Below are 19,379 nucleotides of genomic sequence, written 5' to 3' on the forward strand. Positions count from 1 at the left end.
GGTGACTTAACAGGTTCCCCGCAGAAAACTGGGTGGTTCCTCCTTCCTGGGACTAAAGGGCCCATTCAGGGTGTTTTCCTGAAACAAAAGGCATCCTCGAAGTAAGTCATCGGCATCCTGCCACCAGAACCGCCAAGTGGGGGCCCCCCGCCAAGTGGGGGGCCCAGCACAGCTCCCTTGCTAACGCTGAAAATGCATCGTGTCCCTTTTTAGGGGGTCCCTCTTACCCCAGGGCAGAATGAATGCATTAAATGGTGCAAATGTTTTATTTCAGGGGTCGCAGACTCAAGCTGGGCTCCACCTGGCTCGCACAAATGTTTTCTTTGGTTCAGAATTGAGCACCTCGTTTTAAGTTTTGAATTGGTTGCCAACATTTCATCAGGACATTTAAAATAAAAATCTGGCCCAGGCTGGTGTGGCTCAGTGGGATAGGCGGCATCTGCCGAAAGGAAAAGTCATCGGTTCTATTCCTGGTCAGGACACAAGCCTGGGTGGCAGGCCAGGTCCCACCCCCCACCCCCCACTGTTGGGGGTCTGTGAGAGGAACTGATCAATTTTTCTCTCACTCTTTCTCCCTCCCCCTCTCTCTAAAAAATAAGTAAAACTCTGGATATCTGGCTTCCTTTGAGAAGGTCTGAAGATCAAGCCGCACTCCAAGTGACGTGGAAGTCCACGGCTGGAGGAATCAGAGGCTCCCCTGCAGATGGCACCCACCCTCCAGCCCTCCCTGTCGTCTCTCCCCTGTCCCCCGGTGTCAGTTACCTGACAGCCTTGTCCTTCTGTCACTGTTTCCTTGCCCCGCCCACATCCTATATTTGCATTGTTCATCTGGCCCCTGTAGATTTTTACTTTGCACTCCTGGTTTTAAGGGTCTGGATGCAGGTGACCAAACTGTTTCATAGAAAGGAGACGGTAATTCTCTAGAGCAACTTGCAAGGTAGCCCCCTACCTTGACGTTATTTGGTTCGACTTAATGGGCAATTCTTGGGCACTTGTGGTGTGCAAAGTCTAGAAACAGCTGGGCCCATGGGAAATCAAGTTGCTCGAGGACAGGGTTATCGGTGAGTAGACATCTGGTGACTACAGCCTGGGTGTGTGAGAATTTGCCAAGGGAGGGTAGACACTGCTTTAATAAAGGTCAGTTAAGATAAGGACAACACATCCTTCTTGTAGCTTCCGGTCAGAGGCCATATCAGCTTCAGGGGGCGACGAGAGGCAAAGCCAGGCACTGCCATATGCTGAGAGGTAATTGGATGGTGAGGATGCAGAGGCAGCCGGTGTGAGCAACAGCCTGAAAAAATTGGCTCTAAAGGGCACCGGCCACTGGGGTCTAAACTGTTCTCAGAGGGCTGTGGGGGCAGGAGGGATGTTTGCAGGGGACAGGGCAGAGTCCATGGGGAGGGAGTTGTGGTCACTGGCACATGGAGATGCCTGGGAGCTTGGGAAGGCAGGAATGCTGTGACCTAGAGTGAAGGGGAAGGCCTGGACAGCACAGGACGAAGGTGAGGGAAGATGCATAGAGACATGTGCAGATGGGGAAGGTGAGAAAATCCTGCTTGATGGAATCCTTTCTCGAATCAGCTCAACCCAGTGATCTCTGAGGCCTCCTTCAAACTGGGACAGTTGTACCCCTGGCACCTGATAAGGAAGTGTGACGGGCAGGACTGGTCCTCTTCCCAAAGGCCTGTATTGAAGTCCTAACCCCCAATACCTCAGAATGTGACTGCATTTGGAGACGGGGCCTTTAAGGCGGTAATTAAGGTCGAGTGAGGTCATATGGGTAAGGCCCTAATCCAATAGGATCGGATGCCCTCCACAAGCCAGGGAGAGCAGCCTCAGGAAAAACCAAGCCTGTCCCGACCTTGATCTTGGGCTTCCAGCCTCCAGAACAAAGGAGAACATAGATCCCTGTTTTTTAAGCCACTCAGTCTGTGGTATTTTGTTATGGTGTTCTGAGCAGGAACAGGAAGTGGTAGGAAAGGAAGTGGGGGCTTTCTGTTGAAGTCACTAGTGTCTGTGGCCCTTGGAATAGTAATATTAAAATTTAAGCCCTGGCTGGTGTAGCTCAGTGGATTGAGCACAGGCCTGCGAACCACACAATCGCGGTTCGATTCCCAGTCAGGGCACATGCCTGGGTTGCAGGCCAGTTCCCAGCAGGGAACTCACGAGAAGCAACCATACATTGATATTTCTCTCCTTCTCTCCTTCCCTTCCCCTCTAAAGATAAATAAATAAAATCTTTAAAAAAAGAAAAAAATTAAAATGCACGGAGACAATGTTAAACAAAACAAAGAAGATATTTCCGCTCAGAGGATGGGCTTTGGGTGTAGACAGACCCAAGTTTTCGTTCCCGCAAGTCACATAACCTTCCTGAGTTTCAGACTTTTTATTTGTAAAAAGGAGATAACAAGACCCAGGGGGTCGTCGTGGAAGTACAATGCAATGAAATGTGTGAAAACCTTGAGCACACTGCCTAGCAACCGTTGACTGATGTTACCGGGGAAGGTGGTGTGTAACTAGGCTGTGGCATTATGTTAGCAGTCCTGGGAGACAGCTAGGAGGTGGTGGGGGTGTGATGCACATACTCACTCGGTGGGGGTCTGATGCACAGAATCGGCTGTGAAACCCAGGACACACAACCTCCTAGGAAACCAGACTCAGAGAGGCTGACCTGTAAGACGTTTGTACCCAGCATTATTCCTGGCACAGGGGAGTCAGTCAAAAGGTATTGGCAGATGCATTTATGAATGAAGAGTTCACTGAGAATGTTAAAAGACTCGTTATCTATAATCATCTGTTGATGGGTGTGTTACTCAACCCTCTTAGTGTTGCAAGAGACAGAAACCCATTCAAACCAGCCTAAGCCAAAAATAATAATAATAAAATTTTAAAATTGACTTGGAAACAGACAAGTCCAGAAACCTCCTTCAGGCAAGGTTGGATCCAGGGACAAAGGGGTGTACAGAGCAATCTCTGTTCTGCCCTTTTGTATTAGCTTTACACCCAGCCAGGCACAGTCTAGGGGGTGATCTGGGCAGCTCTTGCCAGCATTCTACCCTCTATACACCCAGCAATTCATCCAAAAGAGAGGAAGCCTTCCTTTCCAAATAGTTCTAACTTGAGCATTGCAATGACCCTGAGCCACCCAGCCAGAATCACAAGACCATCCTTATCCGGTAGGTAGCATTCCAGGGCATGGAAGTAGGGGAGGGATGATTTCCCAGAGGAAAACCAGGGAGCTTCCCTAGCAGAAAGGCCACGGGTTTCTCATCAGGCACAGACCAGGGCTGCCCACTGAACTGAGTGTGCCTGAGAGGAGTCAGCTCACTCATGGGTGACCAGGTAAGAGAGAGCGAGAAGCATGCCACCTGGAGGAAACATGAGGATAGGCAGCCAGAGCCGTGCTTGGTCCAGGCAGGACCAGGGACATGAGGAGTTTAAGGAGACTGAGATCTGTACCAGGTGCCCGGCCAAGGGGGCGGGTAGTATATTGATTGCAAACACAGCCCTGGTTCTCATCCACCCCTGAATCCTCTGCAATGTGATTTTACAGCTTCTCTCATCATGAGCGGAGTGTATTCCCTTCCCCTGCATCCCAGGCTGGTTTTGTCACTTGCTCTGTCAACAGACTGGGATGGAAGGGATGGTATGCTGACTCTGCACTTAGGCTCTTCTGCGCCTTTGCTGCGAACCATCCTGGAATCGGCCCGGAGGATGGGAGGCCACGTGAAACCATCCCAGCCGCCCCAGCCAAGGCCCCAGCCTTGGGAGGACAGCCCTGCAAGGTGAGCACAGCAGCCTGGCTGACTCACAGGAGGCTGAAGGTGCTCAAGGGAGTCCACTGAGCCCAGCTCAGAGCAAAACTGCCTGGGGACCCACAGACTCATGAGCAGTCAGTGGCTGCCGTTTTAAGCAACGGAGTTTTGGGAGAGTTTGTTACGTGGCATTGTGCAGCAAATGGCTAACCAGTATAAGGCATGTTAGAAAGAAAATCTAGCTAGAGCCCAGTTTGCTGACCCGTGCTCCCAGGCACAGGGCTGGATCTACCATATGTTTCTAATTTGCAGGAAAACGCCATACGGGGTACCTGGGCTGCGGGGTCACACCTGTTCACAGCCTGGTGGAGCCTATACTCTCTAGCAATCACACGTTCCTCAGAGACGTGGCTGTGGAAATGTGTGAACATTATCCAGCTCGAGCTGCTGGGGAGAAATGTACACCACTAGCCACGCCTGGGTGTGTCCTTCCCCACCCTGGGTTTGTACGTTCCGGTTTAGACATCTTTATATGGTGGCCATGAGTGGAGAACCAAAAACAAACAAAACAAAATGAAGCCAAAAATATGGCCTCCAAGAAGGGCTTGTGAGAGACTGGTAAGAACAGGAGCAACATGGGCTGTTGGAACCCAGTGGGAGGAAAAGAATCCAAAAGATGGGTTTAGAGCCTGGTTCAGAATTCCTTGGAAGAAAGGTGAGGAGAGAGGTAACAAGAAACTGCCTGATGCCGGGAGTTGCCAGCTGGAGGCTGGAAAGGATGAAAGAAGTCAACACGCCCTTCCTGCCTGCAGCTTCTCCTGCCTACCCGTCCCCCCACCCGCCCCCCGCCCCCCATCCAGGTCACTCTCTCCTTTCCCCCCCCCTCCTCCCCAGGAGCTCCAGGCACACATGAGGAATGGCCTCTGGGGTTTCTAAATACGTCTTAGATCCTGTCATCTGCCCCTAAGCTTTACCGAGTTGCTCCAGGGACCATCGCTCTGCCCATCCCCAATAGCCACCAGCCCCTGTTCATTCACCACCTAACATCCCTCCGTTCTCCCAGCCTCCACCCTGAAGATCCCCATCCCACTCCCAGACTCCCCACTTCCAAGTGACCACTTCCAAATGGGACTGATGTTAGTCCACTGGATAAAACCCTCAATTCTGCCGTCGAACACAGAGGGTCTTGCTCATCCAGTTCTTCGCTATTTCTCTCCCCTGCTTTCCCTCACCCCCACCCCGCCTGCCCCGCTTCTGGGCAGCTGCAGTTTCCTCCAGCTTCCAAGACTCAGCCTAGGTGCAGACTTGTGGCTCTCCTTCCTGCGTTCCTGCTGCCTTCTGAGTGGCCCCAGAGGACCCCGGCTGGGTGAGGGACCACCAGGTCTCAGAATGCACCACGGTGCGGTGTGCTGTGGCCAACAGCTCTGCCTCTCTCTTCAGGGTGCAGGGTCCTCAAGGTCTGTGCTCCATGACCATATCCCCCGGGGCCCACTCTGAGTGGGCCAAGAAATGTTCGGACGTCCTTCCTCAGAATCTGCGCGCTCCGGCCACGCGATAAAGGAGCAGACAGCAGATGTTGCCCCAGGGCCGTGGCCACTCCTCAATTCACCTGCCGGTTGCAGTCCCACACCCCTCCCTGGGTCCCCCATGACCTGAGGGCTGGCTGCCCTTGTTGGCATGCCTGGGAGCGAGGCAGCCAAGCAAGTCAGGGGAACATGGGGTACAGCCAGGTTGGGAGCAGTGGATGGTCCTTCTGGGGTGAACACACCAGCGCCCACGGGCAGACGTGGTTCATTCTCCCTGGGAGTCCACATCCACTTCCGCCCTGTGCCCTCAGCGCTCAGGGCCAGGGGTCGGCTGGGAGATGGGGGTCCAACCGAACCCAGGACCTTCACAGTGGCCGAAGTTCAAAGGCTGAGGTAGCTGTAGACACAGGCATGACAGCCTGAGGTCCCAGGTAGGAGGCGTGGGAGGGGCAGGCATGGCCCAAACCTTGGTGGCATGCAGGCAGCCCACTCGGGCACAGCCTCTGGGGTCCCTCTGCATGCCTGGGCTGAAGGGGTCGAAGGGCAGCCACTGTCACCAGGCCAGGGGCGAAGCCATCCCGGAGCTGCGAGCACCCTCCCCAGCCTGCAGGTCACTGAGCGCCCGCTGGGGAGGGAGGAGCAGGTGGGGAGGGTTTGGTCAGGGGTTACAGGAGCCATTCCACCAACACCTGCCCTTCCTCATCCCACCACCCAGAGCCAGGGCAGAGACTTACCACCCCCTCCCCAGTGGGGTGGGTGTGCCTCTCACTGGGGGTGCTTTCCCAAACCCTGCCTCACAGAAGACCCCCTCTTTTGACCTCTGCCCCTGACCTCTCCTGAGGGGCCCCTTAGGCCTTCCACCATGCTCACCTCAAACTTGCTCATGAACTCTGCAAAGATGCCAAAGAAGGCCTCAGAGGTGGTGGCTTTGGAATCCTCCCCGAAGAAGGCCAGCGCTTTGCTTAACTCCTCCATGGCCTCTCGCTGCAGCCCGTCCAGTGCCCGCAACACAGGCTGGGCGGTCTCCAGGAATGACTGGTGGGCCTCTGTTCAGGAAACTGCAGACCCGCCAGGCGCCCCCAGGTTCCCGGGCAGTGACCCCAGACAGCAGCCAAGCTGCCCCGCGCCTGTCTGCCCCAGACCTAGTGCTCAGCTGGGAACCATGCCTGCTCTGGGGGCCTGGGCCTGCTATCCCCAAGTTCATCCCGAGCCCAGCCACGTGCAGCGCAGCCGCAGCCATTTCCCTTGCCCCTCTTTGCAGGGCGACTGTCTCCTCCCTCCTGGCTCTGCTCAGCCACCACAGCCCCTTGTCCACAAGCATTCACTCGGAGTGGTCCCCCATCCCTCTCCAGGCCTACGCTGTCTCTCCTTTTCCATGGCACTTGTCACTGTCTGTGCTCAGCAGGAATGTTCCTCTCTCCTGACTGTCTTCTGGTGGGCCAGGGCCCGATGAGCCCCTTTTTGTGCCTTGCAACTGAACCCTGGGCTCTCCCAGGGATCATGACAATGGGACAAGGCAGCAGCTTTGGGACAAAGAGCTCCTTCCAGCTACACACAGATTCAGCATAAGTGCTTGGATTCTAAATGGCACGGGACAGACCCTCTCCCAGCATCCCCGGACACACAGCAGCCCCTGCCCAGAATCTCTGCAGGGAGACAGGGCCCACAGTGGTTCCTGGAGCCACAGCCAACTCTACCTGACCACCCCAGGGTCCGCTACGGCACTGCGATGGGCTGCTCAGAGGATACCGCCATGACCATGGCAAACTTGTCCTCACTGCAGGGGGACATGCTCTGGCAGGCAGCCTGTATCTCACTGATGGTGCAGTGGAGGTCATCCAGGTCACTGGTCAGGGCCCGTTGGTTCACTGCAGCGAAGGGGACAGAGCCTCGTGGGGCCACACTCCCAGCCCAGGACAGCAGTGCCTCTGCCTCCCTACCTGCCCACCCAGCCTACCTTTGGCAGCCAGGGGCACAGTAGGCAGGTCCTGAGCAAAGCCCAGGAGTTCAGGGAAGTGCTGGCTCAGCGATTTGGCAAGGATGTGCAGGAAGGTGGACTTCCCGTCCACTGTCTTGGTGGAGTTCAGCTGCAAGTGACCCCCAAGACACAGACTCCTCAAGGACCCCATGAGATTCCCGATCACACAGCCCAGGTATTCTCAGCCCTGCTCCTCCCAGACTGCGGTTCCAGTTCCTGGCCCTCAACACTCACTAACTCCAAAGCCCATAAACTGATGGCTAGTGCTCTTCCCTCTGAGGTCTCACCTGCTGAGACGCCACAGGCCTCTCTAGGAGTTTGGAGGTTCCCTGGCCTAGATCCTTGAGACCCTAGGAACCAGGTGCACAGCACCCAGCTAGAAGAGGGTTCTAGGCTTTTCTGTCTTTGTCAGCAGATATAGCCCAAGAGCCTCCGATACCAAGGAGATGGGGAGCATTGCTCATAGATCTTCCCTCTTGTGGTGTTCTGGAAGCATCTGGGGCTCATCTGAGCCCCAGACGTTCTAAACCATTTATATCTACAAATGGAGTTTTTCTTCCTCTTGCACCCTAGGGAAAAGTCCAAGCAACACTGGGGGGAGGCTGGGTATATGCGCGCTAACAGTGCTGACGCTGGGGAGGGCACAGAACCCACCGGGTGTGCTGTCCCTTCCCTCCTGGAGCTTTCATTCCCTGCTCCCCACTAGTCCGTCAGCCCAGATCCCAAGGCTTGGCTTGGAGGAGCACTGGCACCCTCCCCCTGCCCAAATTTGCTGCAGGCAAGCCCTGGCCTGTGGGCAGCCATCTCTCCCTCCCATGGGGGAAGGGCCCTGAGTGGCCACCCTGCCACAGGCCCAGCCTCCCCAGCCTTGCTGGCAAAGCAAGGCCGGCTCCTCACCTCTGTCAGGAAGTTGATTTTGAAGCCTGTGGTCTTGTTGGTTTTGGGCTGTCCATCGTTGAGATAGTTGCCCATGGCCAGCACAAACTGTGGAAGGGAAAGTGTGCAGGCAGGTACTCGCCCCACCTCTCACCGCCGGGTCCCTCGGGATGTGCCTCCAGGCTGGAAGCCCCCAGGGGGCAGAGGGACAGGGATTGACCAGAGAGGGGTGCGCCCTGACCTCCAGAATCTTGGCCAGCTTCCGGCTGTTCCTGAGCTCCAGGGAGGCCTGGCGCAAGCACTCCAGGCTGCCCCGGATCTCTTCTGTCTTCTCCTGCAGGGTAGCCTGGAAATGGAGGCTGCGCAGGCGGGTTTTGTATTCTGGAACGGATAGCATCTGCCAGGAAGGCAGGGCCGGGATTATGCATCCGTCCATGCAGGACGGCCAGGAGACCCACTGCCCCAATCAGCCTCAGATGGGGGGCTGGACCTCGGCGAGCCAGCTGCCTGGACCTCGTAGTCCCTTAGGAAAAATTAGCACAACCTCTAGGGGGCACCCTCAACCCATTTATTGTGCTTTAGACCTACTGTGAGACCCGGCCATTAAAGATGTGCGCTAGGACTCAAGAGGAGTGAGCCTATGGGCGCAGGTGGAACGGGACCGACGCGGCCCCGGGACAGAGCGGGAGCCCGGATGGAGGCGAGCGGGGCCGCGGAGCACAGCCCCTGACCCTGGGCGGGGCCCACGGCCGCCGCACCTGCAGGACGAACTGGTCGGGCTCGCTGAGGCGGCCGGGCGCCTCGCGGAAGGCCTGGTAGCGCAGCTCCTCGTCGGCGTCGGGCGCGAAGAGCAGCAGCTGCGCCAGGTGCGCGGGTTCCAGGCGCCCGGGCTCCATGCTCATGAGCACTTGCCGCAGCTCCGCGGGGCTCAGCTTCAAGTGCGCCAGCAGGATGGCTGCGGGCGGGGCCGCCTAGGTGAGCCGGGGCGGGGCCCGGCCGAGAGTGGGCGGGGCCTCGAGGTCCCATCGGGCTACTGGGTGGGGCCGACAGGTACGAGGGGTGGGGCGGGGGAACCTGGGCGAGGCAGGAGCCCGCCGAGAGATGAAGGGAGTCCTTCTTCCCGGGGAAGGAGGACAGAGCGAGGGCGAGGTTCCCGAGGACACAGAGCTAGACCTGAGTGGGGCCGGGGGCGGTGGGGCCAAGGATCGTAGGAGGGGCCTGGAGGCGGGGCCAGAACTGGGGCGCCAACAGGGGCGGGGCCTATGGGGGTGTACCCAAGGTCAGCGCCCGTCCCGCGGGTGCTGGGAGGGGGCCTTCACCCTGCTAGGCGGCAGGTACGTTGGGGGAGGGGTGCCTACAGCCTAATCTCTGTCATCCAAGGGGCGGATCCGCAGCTCTGCGGTCCAGGGAGGGCTGTCCCCTGCCCCGCCCAACCCCTGGGACCCCTTGGCCCCTCACAGGTGTTGTAGGCCTTCTTGTGGGACAGGATCTCCACCACCTCCTTCTTCCTGAAGGGCTCAGGCCCGGGCACTGGCTCTGGAGGGGTCAGTGATGGTTTAATGAGCGGGGGCCGGGCGAGGCTGCGTGGGAGGGTGCCGCAGGGGTGCCGCCACCCCAACCGCCCCGATGCCCCCTGACCATGGCCCTGATGGATCCGCTCTGGGCGTCCACAGTCCCCACGCATGGATTCTGTCGCCCGGTCTAACACTCGGCATGCACCTTACACGGCCCTCCTCCCATCCTCTGACCCCTGAATGGCTGGGACTAAGCTGGCTGGGTCAGGGGGACCAGTCGCCTCTGGACCTGGCAGACGCTTCCTGGAGGAAAAAGGGTCTCCCTCTTCCCCTCCGGATCACTTTCCACACACGGCATCCCTGGCTGCCCAGAGCCCCACCCAACATCTACAGGGAGAGGCCCAGAGTGGAGGGGAGAGAGGGACTGGGGGCCGTGTCTGTGGGTGCCTCCCGCCCACCTGACTCTGGCTGTGTGACTGAGCGGGTCACCTAGGCTGTCTGTGCTCTCCCCTGGGAAGGTGCCAGGGCCACAGGATCAGTTTTGAAATAGGGCGGAGGGTGTCTGGCATCTCGTAAGCATGCAGTAAAGCCAGATGTTAGCATCTGGGTTTTGAGGTGGGGAAACAGAGGCTGGGAGAAGCAACTCAGGGACACAGTAAGTGAATTAAGTCAGTGCAGACCTTTGGGGCTCTAAGCCTGGGACACCACAGAGACCTTGGTATGGGGGTCACCCGGGGCCCTCAAGCCACTCACTTGCAGTTTTCTGGGTGCCGAAGTGGAGTTCCAGATCAAGGTATTTCACCATGTCACTCAGCTTATCATAGTCAGAGTCTTCCCCGAGCTGCAAGGGAGAGGCAGGCCCAGAGTGAGGAGGGACCCTGGCAGCTGGCTTGCTGTCCCCAGAGGGAGAGCCCCTTGAGGCCCTGAGGTGAGCCCAGGGGCGGGAGGCTGCGGGAGAAGCTAAATCACGCACGCACGAGCCGGCTCCTCTGGCAGTCAGTCAGTCACACTCACACTTGGAACACTCTCCCCGCAGAAGCCAGCAGCTGTGCCAGGGTGGGGGGAAGGGGCTGCAAAGGGGCTGCAGCCACCCAACGGGCTTCGAGGTGGCCGAGGGTCTGGCCCTGTGTTGAGATGTCCTTTGCAGGAAGTGAGCTCACCAGAGCTGCCCCAGATTTCCGATGCAGAGGGAATTGAATCAGGGAAATGCCAGGGAGCAGAAGCTGGACAAGTTCTCAGTGCTGCACAGGCACCCCCGCAACTGCACAGCACCCTGGGGCCCCGGGCCGCCTACCTGACCCCAGATAGTGCCTTCTGAGTTCTCCACCTGCTCCCACCGCAGGCGCTTGACGCTCATGTGGCTGGTCTCACTGCGGCGGTGACCCAGGCCCCGAGACAGCATGGGGGGTGCACAGGGCACCGGTGGGGGCAGGGGCGGCGGGGGCGGTGGAGGGACTGGATGGCTCAGTTGGGTAAGGGGCTTGGCCAGAGTCTGAGTGGGGCCCCGGGGACCGTCAGGGGTGCGGGAGATGGGCTTGGGGTCATGGAAGGGCAGGGGTGGCGGTGGAGGGGGGCTGAGTGGGGGTGGGGGGATGTGGTCGGAGATGGAGGAGTAGGTCAGGGAGCTGCCCTCCTCACTGCTGCTGATGCACTCGCTAGCGCTGCTCCGCTCGTTGGTTACAAAGCTGCCCTGGTCATCGTCATGGAAGCTCATCTGAAGGGGACAGAACAAGGTGCGGGGAGGACCAGGCTGGGCTCAGGGACAGTAGAGCAGGGGGCGAGGTGAGGGAAAGTGGGGTGGCCTGGGGTAGGGGATGGGATGGCTTAGGGACAAGGATGGATAGTCTGGGTGGTTAGCCCAAGGTTTCGGGGGATGGCCCAACAGGGTACGGGACAAGGAATAGGGTGATCTGAGACAGGGATGGGGTAGCCTTGAGTGAGGCGTGTCCTAGCTTGAGTCAAAGGGTGCAATAGCTCAAGCTGGGGGTGGTGGCCTGGGACAGGTCCCCAGGGCTGCGAGCTCAGGTACAATGTCCCTCTTGAAGACCCCCACATCGCACCTGCTTCTGGCCCTCCGCCACTGCCTGAACGCTCACCTCCTCATAGTCATTTTCCGGGCTCAGGAAGTCATCCCGGATGGGGACCCGGGGGCCCAGCTGCTCGCTCAGGGCATCCAGGAAGCGGTCAGTGTCAGCGTCCAGGCTTCGCACAGGCCGGGAGAAGGTGAAGAGCTTCCTGTGGCTGGGCTGGCGGGCCAGGTCGGGGCTGGGGGGGCTGTCAGAGTGGATGGGCCCGAGGCCTGGATGTGGGGAGGGCGCCCTGCTGCTGTCCAGGCTGGCGTAGGGGTGAGACTCGGAGCTGCTGGGGGAGGCCGGGCCCCCCGAGCACAGTGGGTAGTAGCAGGGGGAGGGCAGGAGCTGCTCGCTGGGCCAGGAGACGCCGGATAGGGTCCTGGGCCCTAGGGTGGGGGGACACACGCGAGGACCCTGCTCCAGCCAATACCTGGGTTCCGGGCGCAGGCTGGAGGGGAGGGGCCCAGGGTCGGTGGGCTCTGTGTCCCTGGGCCCCCTCCTTTCCCTCCCTGGACACAGTTCCCAGAGGGCGATCAAAGATTAGAGGTGGGGGCACTGTTCAGGCCAGACCCCAGCCCATCCTGGCGGGGAACCAGCAGTACCACCTGGGACCTGCTGAACACAGCTCAAAGGGCCCAGGACCAGCCTCACAGGGCACCTCACACACCCTGCTCACGGGAGCATCTCGCAGAGGTCCTACCTCTGAACTCCAGCCGGGTCGCTGTGTGTGCCCTGTGAGAGCAGCGGCCTTCCCAGCCCTGCCACTCCCAGAGCAAGGCAGCTCATCCCACAGCCACGTGCTAGCCCGGGGACACCTCTGTGGGCAGCCCCCTGCTTTCGAGATCCGCAGCAGTGGGAGGGTCAGAGGGCACAGGAGGGACGAGGGCAACCGTGACCTCGGTGGTCCCTCACCATGAAGGCTGCTGGGGTTCCCCAGAACTCATTCCCATGGCCGTGGAGCAAAGGGGGGATAATACCCACCCAGCCAGCCAGCCGGGGGCCGGGAGGCCAGCGCTGCCCTCAGGAGCGGGGCTGGCAGAGCCCCTACCTGCGGTGCCTGCAGGGCTGGGCGCTGGTGGGGAGGCGCGGGATCTGGAGGTGGCCCCCATCTTCCCTTTGAAGCTGCTGCTCAGTCTGGACTCCAGCTCCGCATAGACGGCCGACATCTGCAGGGAGAGGAGGCGGGAGTCCAGCTGCCCTCCCCTTCCCCACGTGGCTGTCACACGGCCTCAGAGGCCAGGCCTGGCTGGCCTGGGAGGCAGGGGTCTGCCCCAGCCCCCCACGGACACCGCCAGGGCAGAGTGTTCTCACCATCTTGGGGTTGGGAGTCTCAGGGAGGGAGGTGCCATCACCCGCCTGGCGCTCGCCTGGGACCAGAGGAAGGGGCATCTCAGGGAAGTCGCTGGGGCCTGCGGAGGGAGGGCAGACTCAGCTGTGAGGGGTCCAAGGACTGCTTTCGTGCTCTGGCTCTCAGGTACCAGCCAGGGGCCAGAGAGGAAGAACCTGCCCCAGAGGGCCACCGCCCCACCTGTTTCTGGGGACTTCTCACTCTGCAGAGGGGACCCCTTGCACCCTCTCGTGCCTTTCGGTCTGGGCCTTACCACAGCTGAGGCTGGCCTCCAGGCCTTGGGACCGCAGGCTGCGGCGGCACATGGAGGAGGCCCTCAGGGAGCTCCGCCGCTGGGGCTCGGGCATTGGCTCCGGCTCCGGCGATGGCTCCGGCTCCAGGTCCAGCAACGGTTCTGGCTCTGTTGTGGGACACGAAGGAGGGATGGGCCCTTGCCTCTCAGCCAGACCAGGAGCCACCAAACACAGGTAAGGGGAGGGCAGCGGCCAGCTGCGCCAACCTGTGCCCCCAGCCTGCCTGGCTCTAGGACAGATGCCCACGGGAAGCCTGCGGTGAGAAGTAGGTGCCAGGGGCAGGAGCACGGGGTGGTGTTAGCCAGAATACAGGGTCTGGGGGAGGCGGCCACGGCGCACCCCACAGGGCCTCTCCTAGTAACAGGAGCCCAGGGCCCCACAATCCAAGGTCTCAATGCCCGGCTGCGGCTGCCTACAGGGACGAACGGGGTGAAAGGAAGTCCAGGACGAGGCACAGTGTGAGATACCTACACCCAAGACCTACTGAAACCCTGGACACCCCCCTACTAACTGTGGGTCCCTGGGAGTCGGGACAGTAAGCACACAAGGGCCAGCACATAGACCTGCAGGCAGCGAACGGCAGGTGCGAGCACCTAGACAGAACGGGCAGGATTTCGATTCCTGTGGCCAGACACCAAAGTGCATGGCTTTGCGGGCACAGGGCGCTGTGACCGGCAGCAGCAGCAACAAGGCCTGGCAGGCCGTCGTCAGTGCCACGCCAGGTGTGACCCGGCCGCACACTCAAGATCCAGGTCTGCACGCAGCACAGCCACAAAGATCCCCCCAGCCCCCATTTTGTGGATGAGAAACCTGAGGCCGTGGGTGGTGAGGTGGGGTGTCTAAGGTTAGGCTGCATTTGATCCTTTAAGCTGGGAAGGCGCATCTGAGAGGCCAGGCATGGGACCAGCTGGCTGTGTGGGGCAGGGAACCACGTCCTGTGTAACACCTGGCAGGTGAGAACAGGTGTCGGCCGGGAGGGGGCGGGGCTGCTCACCTGCCAGGGCTGTGTAGCCCAGGAAACAGGCGATTTTCTCCCGGCAGAGCTCCTGCTCCTCGTAAGTCAGCAGCTGGTAGACGAACTGCCAGAGCACCTGCTTGGCAGGTGTGTCCAGCACGGGGTAGACGTCGACGATGAGCGTGTCGATGTTCCTAGGGGGGCAGGTGCAGGGGCAAGGCGTTCCTTACCCTGGGCCTCCCCTTAGGGAGCGGAGTGGGGTGGGGAGGGACCGGGGAGGCACTTCCAGGCCACAGATTCCAAGCTGGTGCCCTGTCCCCCCCTTCCCACTGCCAAGACAGAGAAGGGGACAGGAAAGGAGGTTCTGAGGACAGGCCACCCAGATTCAAATCCTGCCTCTGCCGTTTACCAGCCACGTGACCTTTCTCAAGTTACTTAATTTCTCTGTGCCTCAGTCTTCCTCGTCTGTAAAATGGGGGCGAAAAGTGCCATTGACCACCCAGAGCTGCAGTGCAGATTGAAACGGATGGAGTGTATTGGGACAGCTGGGTTACTGCATCAGGGATGAGCAAGTGACGGTCCCTGGGCCAAAATCTGGCCTGCCACCTGTTTCCGTAAAGAGAGTTTTATCGGAGCCTGCCATGCCTATCTGTTTATGTATCATTGGTGGCCGTTTTCAAGCTACAACAGCAGAGTTAAATAGTTTTGAGAGAGACTATGTGGCCTCCAAAATCCTAAAATATTTACTACCTAGCCCTTCCTAGAAATAGTGTGCTGATCTCTGCATTATATGAAAAGAAAACTGGGTCCTCGTATAAAACCACTCATAAAGATGAACTCTGCCCTGGCTGGTGTGGCTCAGTGGATTGAGCATGGGCTGTGAACCAAAGGGTCGAGGTTGGATTCCCAATCAGGGCACACGCCTGGGTTGTGGGCCAGGTCCCCAGTGGGGGCGAGTGAGAGGTAGCCACACATTGATGTTTCTCTCCCTCTCTTTCTCCCTCTCTTCCCTTCTCTCTAAAAAAAAAAAAAGAAGAAGAAGAAGAAAGAAAATATATTAAAAAAGAACTCTGCTTGGATAAAAGACCAAGGTGTGAAAGCTAAAATTATGAAATTAATAGGAGAGAATGCAGGAAAATGTCTTTCGAGCTAGAGGCAGGAACAAACACGGAGCACTTGGTGAACAAAACCCAGACACAGGATGGAGCCCACAGCACCAAGACGATGCAGAATAAAAAACACATCACACGGAACAGCAACGCCGGCCCACTTTCCAAGAACCCCTTCAGACAAACAGACGCCCGCTGCACGCATCGGACTCGGTGGGCAGCGACAGGGGCCAAGGGAACGAAAAGCGGAAGCACCCCACTCTTCACCGACGGATGGCTGGGCCGACAACATGTGTCTCATCCACACAGGGGGACATTTGGCCCTAAAGCAATGAAGGTGATGTCATAAGTGGGATGGACGCTGGAAGCACTCTAAGCGACGGAAGTAGACACCCACGTGCACACAGTGTGCCATTCTATTCACGTGAGACGTCCAGAACGGGGGAATTATAGACAGGAAGTGGACTAGTCATTGCTTACGGTGGGGCGGAGAGAGGAGCAGGCAGGGGCGGGGGTGAGGGGGGCGGGGTTCTTTGTGAGGTGACGAGAATGTTCTAAACTTCAGTGTGGTGACCGCTGTGCATATGTATATAATATACTGGAGACCAGTGCACTGAATTCCCAAATGGGTGACTTGCACAGCATGTGAACTGTGTCTCAATAACACCCTTTCAACAACAACAAAAAAGGATGAACAAGTGAGCAGCTTTGCGGCACGGTGGCAACGACCCTCTGGGCCGAGGAGGGTGATCGATGCAGGCTTATTGTAGCCCCTGAGCTACGAAAAGGCAGACACCAAGCTGAGGCCCAGAGTGTGTGGCCGGTGGCGAGTGCCTGAAGGTGTGTGTGTGGCATCTCAGGGCCTTGCTGACACTGGAAGTACCGTCCCTGGCGGACCCCACTGTCCACACTGCCAGTGACCCATCACTGTCGGCTTCACTTTACAGACAAGGCCTTGACTCACGCAGGTCACGTGGCTGGGGAGTTTCAGAGGCAGGTGTGTTCCGGTGCAGCCCCCTGTCCCCACTTGGAGGCCCCTGGTACCAGCTGCTGTTTCCTTTGAGCCTCCCCCAGAGAAGGGGGGTGAGAGGGCTCAGGTAGGGAGACCTGGAGGGTGAGTCTGGGCAGGACTTGGGGCCCACCCAAGGCAGGTGCCCGCCCCACTCTGGCCTGGCCACCTGTGCTGGAAGAAGCTCTCGAGGGCCCGGCAGACCCCGTAGCGCTCAGGAGGTGTGAGCAGGTGTTCCAGCTGCTGGCTGAAGGTCCTCCCCTGAACGCGGATGCTGGACGGCAGAATCTCCGCCACCCACTGCAGGGAGGTGAGCGCCGAGGATGGATTGGGGGAGTCCAGAGAATCGGAGTCTGCAGGGCCACAGACGGAAGAGGCACGGGTGACCCGGTGTCCCCAGACCGGGTGCTAAGGCTGGACGAACTCCTGATATCTGTGCACTCCAGCTCTGAGGCCAGGGGTGGGGGTGGAGGGGGAGCCAGGGCAGAGTCCCTGAGGTGGTCCCACTGGGTTCCACAGTGCCATCTGGGGAGGGATGCTGTGGGTTTGGGGGCAGAGCAGAGGGGCCCCCTCAGGGTCTCTGTGGCTGTGGGAGTCTCACCACTGGGGAACGGGACGGGTCCCTCCTCTACCACCAGCGTGGGCATCGCACCGCTGCCCTGCAGCATGGACACCACCTTGTCGTGGGAGCAGTTCCTGAAAAGCAGAGGTGGCCCAGGAGGGCCTGGCAGGGGTGAGCCCCGCTCAAGGCCACCCGCCAGACCGCCCTGTCCTGACCGTGGAGGCGGGGCAACAAGTCCACCTCGGGGCCACAGGCAGGGGCCAGGGCCCTGCCTCTCCCACTCATTATTCCGTGCGGGAAAAGCACCAGGGCCAGGACCTGCTGGACGCTTTTGGGCATAGAAGGGCTCTCACCCATGTCACCCGCCAGGCAGGGCTTCCCCAGTGTCCCCTCTGTGGAGCTGGAGTGTTTTCTGGCTGAAAGGATGAACTGACGTCCTAGCTAGGGTGGGAGAATACATTCAAGAGTTCCCACAGGACGAGGGACAAACCCTGGGGACCAACTGCTCAGAGGAGATCAGGACCATGACTGAGAGGTCCCAAGAGGCAGCAGTCTTGGGGAACAGTTCACCGCCAAGCTCTGGTGTCCCCAGTGGCCTCTGACCTCATGTCCAGTCCATTGAGGAAGAGGATCCGGTCACCAGACCTGAGGGAAGCACTGTCGGCTGGGCTCCCTATGGGCAAGAAGAGAAGGCATGCTGGTCAGCGGGGCAGGGTCACTCCCGTTTCATAGGCCAGAAATGGGATGGGGGCCGGTGGGGCCACCAGGAGACACAGCGCTTCTCTGTTCTCCGCAGCTCCAACCAGGGGACAATTCCACAGTGGTCAGGGTGGGGGGAAGTGTTGGGGACTGCACAGACCACCAGTCAGCCCTGAGCTATTGAGGAAGCGCTGACATGAAGGAGATCCAGAGAGCAGTGTTTCCCCAGCGCCTGCACCCTGGAGAACCCCATGGTGGACGCTCTTCTCAGCCCTCATCTGAAGGTCCATGGCAGAGACTCCTCTGTGCCTTTGTCACCAGAGAAAAACTGTCTGCCTGGAGGGAGGCAGTGCCTTCCCTCGGGCTGGGAAACACGGTGTCAATCTTGGGTTTCAGGCTTTGACATCAGGGGGCCTTGCTGACACTGGACTGACAGTCCCTCCCAGGGCGAGCCGGCTCCCAGACAGAGCAAGTGACCGGGCTGCAGGCAAGCAGGCCCTTGGCAGGCACACCCACCAGTCCTGAGCCCACACCTACTGGCCTCCTTCGCCATGAGCTCTCACACCCTGGGCCACAGAGCACTGGCCCTCGTCATCCAGGGCCAGGTGCCAGACAGTGAGGGACAGCCCTGGCCCCCGAGCCCCCTGGAATTGTTCAGCCTGCTCACCCCGCCGTACCCATTCCCTCCCACAGAAACCACAGCAAAGGGCCTGCTTGTCCGCAGTTCCCACTGGCTCCCTCCGCCTCAGACGGCGGGGGGGTTACCATCCTGGAAGCTGGGTTGCGCAGACCAGCGCACCTGATTTTTAACATGGCCCTAGGCCCCGGGTCTCTGGCTACCCTCGTGGAAGAGGCAGGGAGGTGGCAGTGGTGCTGGTGGCACAGTTGGGAGGGACACATCCAAAGAGGAGAGAGTAACCATTTCTGGAAGAAGCTGCCTAGAGAGCAGCCTGGGACCTTTTCCAAACGACAGTGTGTCGACAGCTTAGGGGCACACGAATTTGAGAAGACCCTGAACGCAGGGGAGAAGACCCTGAACGCAGGGTTAGATCTCAGGATTCTCCAGTGGCTGGAACGGTGATGCAAAGGCACTGAGGCGCTTTCCTGGGGATCAGAAGATGCCCGCCTCACAAGTCGTGTGCTGGAAGTGTGAGGGGCAGAGGGCAGAAAGGACGCAGCCGGGGCCCATGTGTCACCAACAGCACCATGCTTGGGTGCTGGGAGGGGACAGATACAGGCTGGAGCAGGTGACCCGTTCTCGTGAGTGGGAGTTCCGTCAACACCAGGAGATATTTCTGGCCTCCAGGCACCTTCCACACTGGAATGAGCTGCCTCAGCAGACGGGAGTGTCTTCTTCCCTCCCCCACCCCTGCCCCCGCTGGAGGGGCAAGGAGGAGCGAGCCGTTCAGCTCTGCCTTCTTTGGGATGCCTCCAGTCCCGGGGCAGGAAGGGGCAGGCTGGCTGGGAGGAGGAGGGGAGTCCAGACTGAGGGGACTGGGTCACCACAGAGGCCCTGCAGCCCTCACACCTCTCTGGGCCTGGCCTGCTTGGCAAACGCCCAGTTCACGGGGATTGAGGCACCCCACACAGGGCATGTCGCCTGGGGTGCAGCCTGGGCAGACGCCAGCTCCACTCTGGCCGCCTGTCCCAGGGAGGGCCCTCCTCCCCTGTGGACACAGGAAA

General features: G+C 59.4%; 1 protein-coding gene across 1 annotated transcript in view; it reads right to left on the reverse strand.

The window, feature by feature from the left end:
* Positions 1 to 4,667: 4,667 nt before the first annotated feature.
* Positions 4,668 to 19,379, reverse strand: part of GRID2IP (Grid2 interacting protein) — a 28,636-nt gene continuing 13,924 nt past the window's right edge. Inside the window, exons 5-22 of the mRNA XM_037057859.1 lie at positions 17,601 to 17,670; positions 17,037 to 17,131; positions 16,605 to 16,788; positions 14,357 to 14,511; positions 13,323 to 13,469; positions 13,033 to 13,130; positions 12,770 to 12,887; positions 11,746 to 12,107; positions 10,944 to 11,363; positions 10,403 to 10,490; positions 9,594 to 9,671; positions 8,894 to 9,090; positions 8,377 to 8,532; positions 8,157 to 8,243; positions 7,239 to 7,368; positions 7,031 to 7,149; positions 6,152 to 6,316; positions 4,668 to 5,906 (exon numbers count right to left, since the gene is read on the reverse strand). Of these exons, the coding sequence (XP_036913754.1) occupies positions 5,835 to 5,906; positions 6,152 to 6,316; positions 7,031 to 7,149; positions 7,239 to 7,368; positions 8,157 to 8,243; positions 8,377 to 8,532; positions 8,894 to 9,090; positions 9,594 to 9,671; positions 10,403 to 10,490; positions 10,944 to 11,363; positions 11,746 to 12,107; positions 12,770 to 12,887; positions 13,033 to 13,130; positions 13,323 to 13,469; positions 14,357 to 14,511; positions 16,605 to 16,788; positions 17,037 to 17,131; positions 17,601 to 17,670 (2,741 nt within the window). The 3' untranslated portion in view covers positions 4,668 to 5,834. The remainder of the gene's footprint in view (positions 5,907 to 6,151; positions 6,317 to 7,030; positions 7,150 to 7,238; positions 7,369 to 8,156; positions 8,244 to 8,376; positions 8,533 to 8,893; positions 9,091 to 9,593; positions 9,672 to 10,402; positions 10,491 to 10,943; positions 11,364 to 11,745; positions 12,108 to 12,769; positions 12,888 to 13,032; positions 13,131 to 13,322; positions 13,470 to 14,356; positions 14,512 to 16,604; positions 16,789 to 17,036; positions 17,132 to 17,600; positions 17,671 to 19,379) is intronic.

The sequence above is a fragment of the Sturnira hondurensis genome, unplaced genomic scaffold (assembly GCF_014824575.4).
Source record: "Sturnira hondurensis isolate 20B ecotype Veracruz unplaced genomic scaffold, ASM1482457v3 Scaffold0009733, whole genome shotgun sequence".
NCBI classification, from domain to species: domain Eukaryota; kingdom Metazoa; phylum Chordata; class Mammalia; order Chiroptera; family Phyllostomidae; genus Sturnira; species Sturnira hondurensis.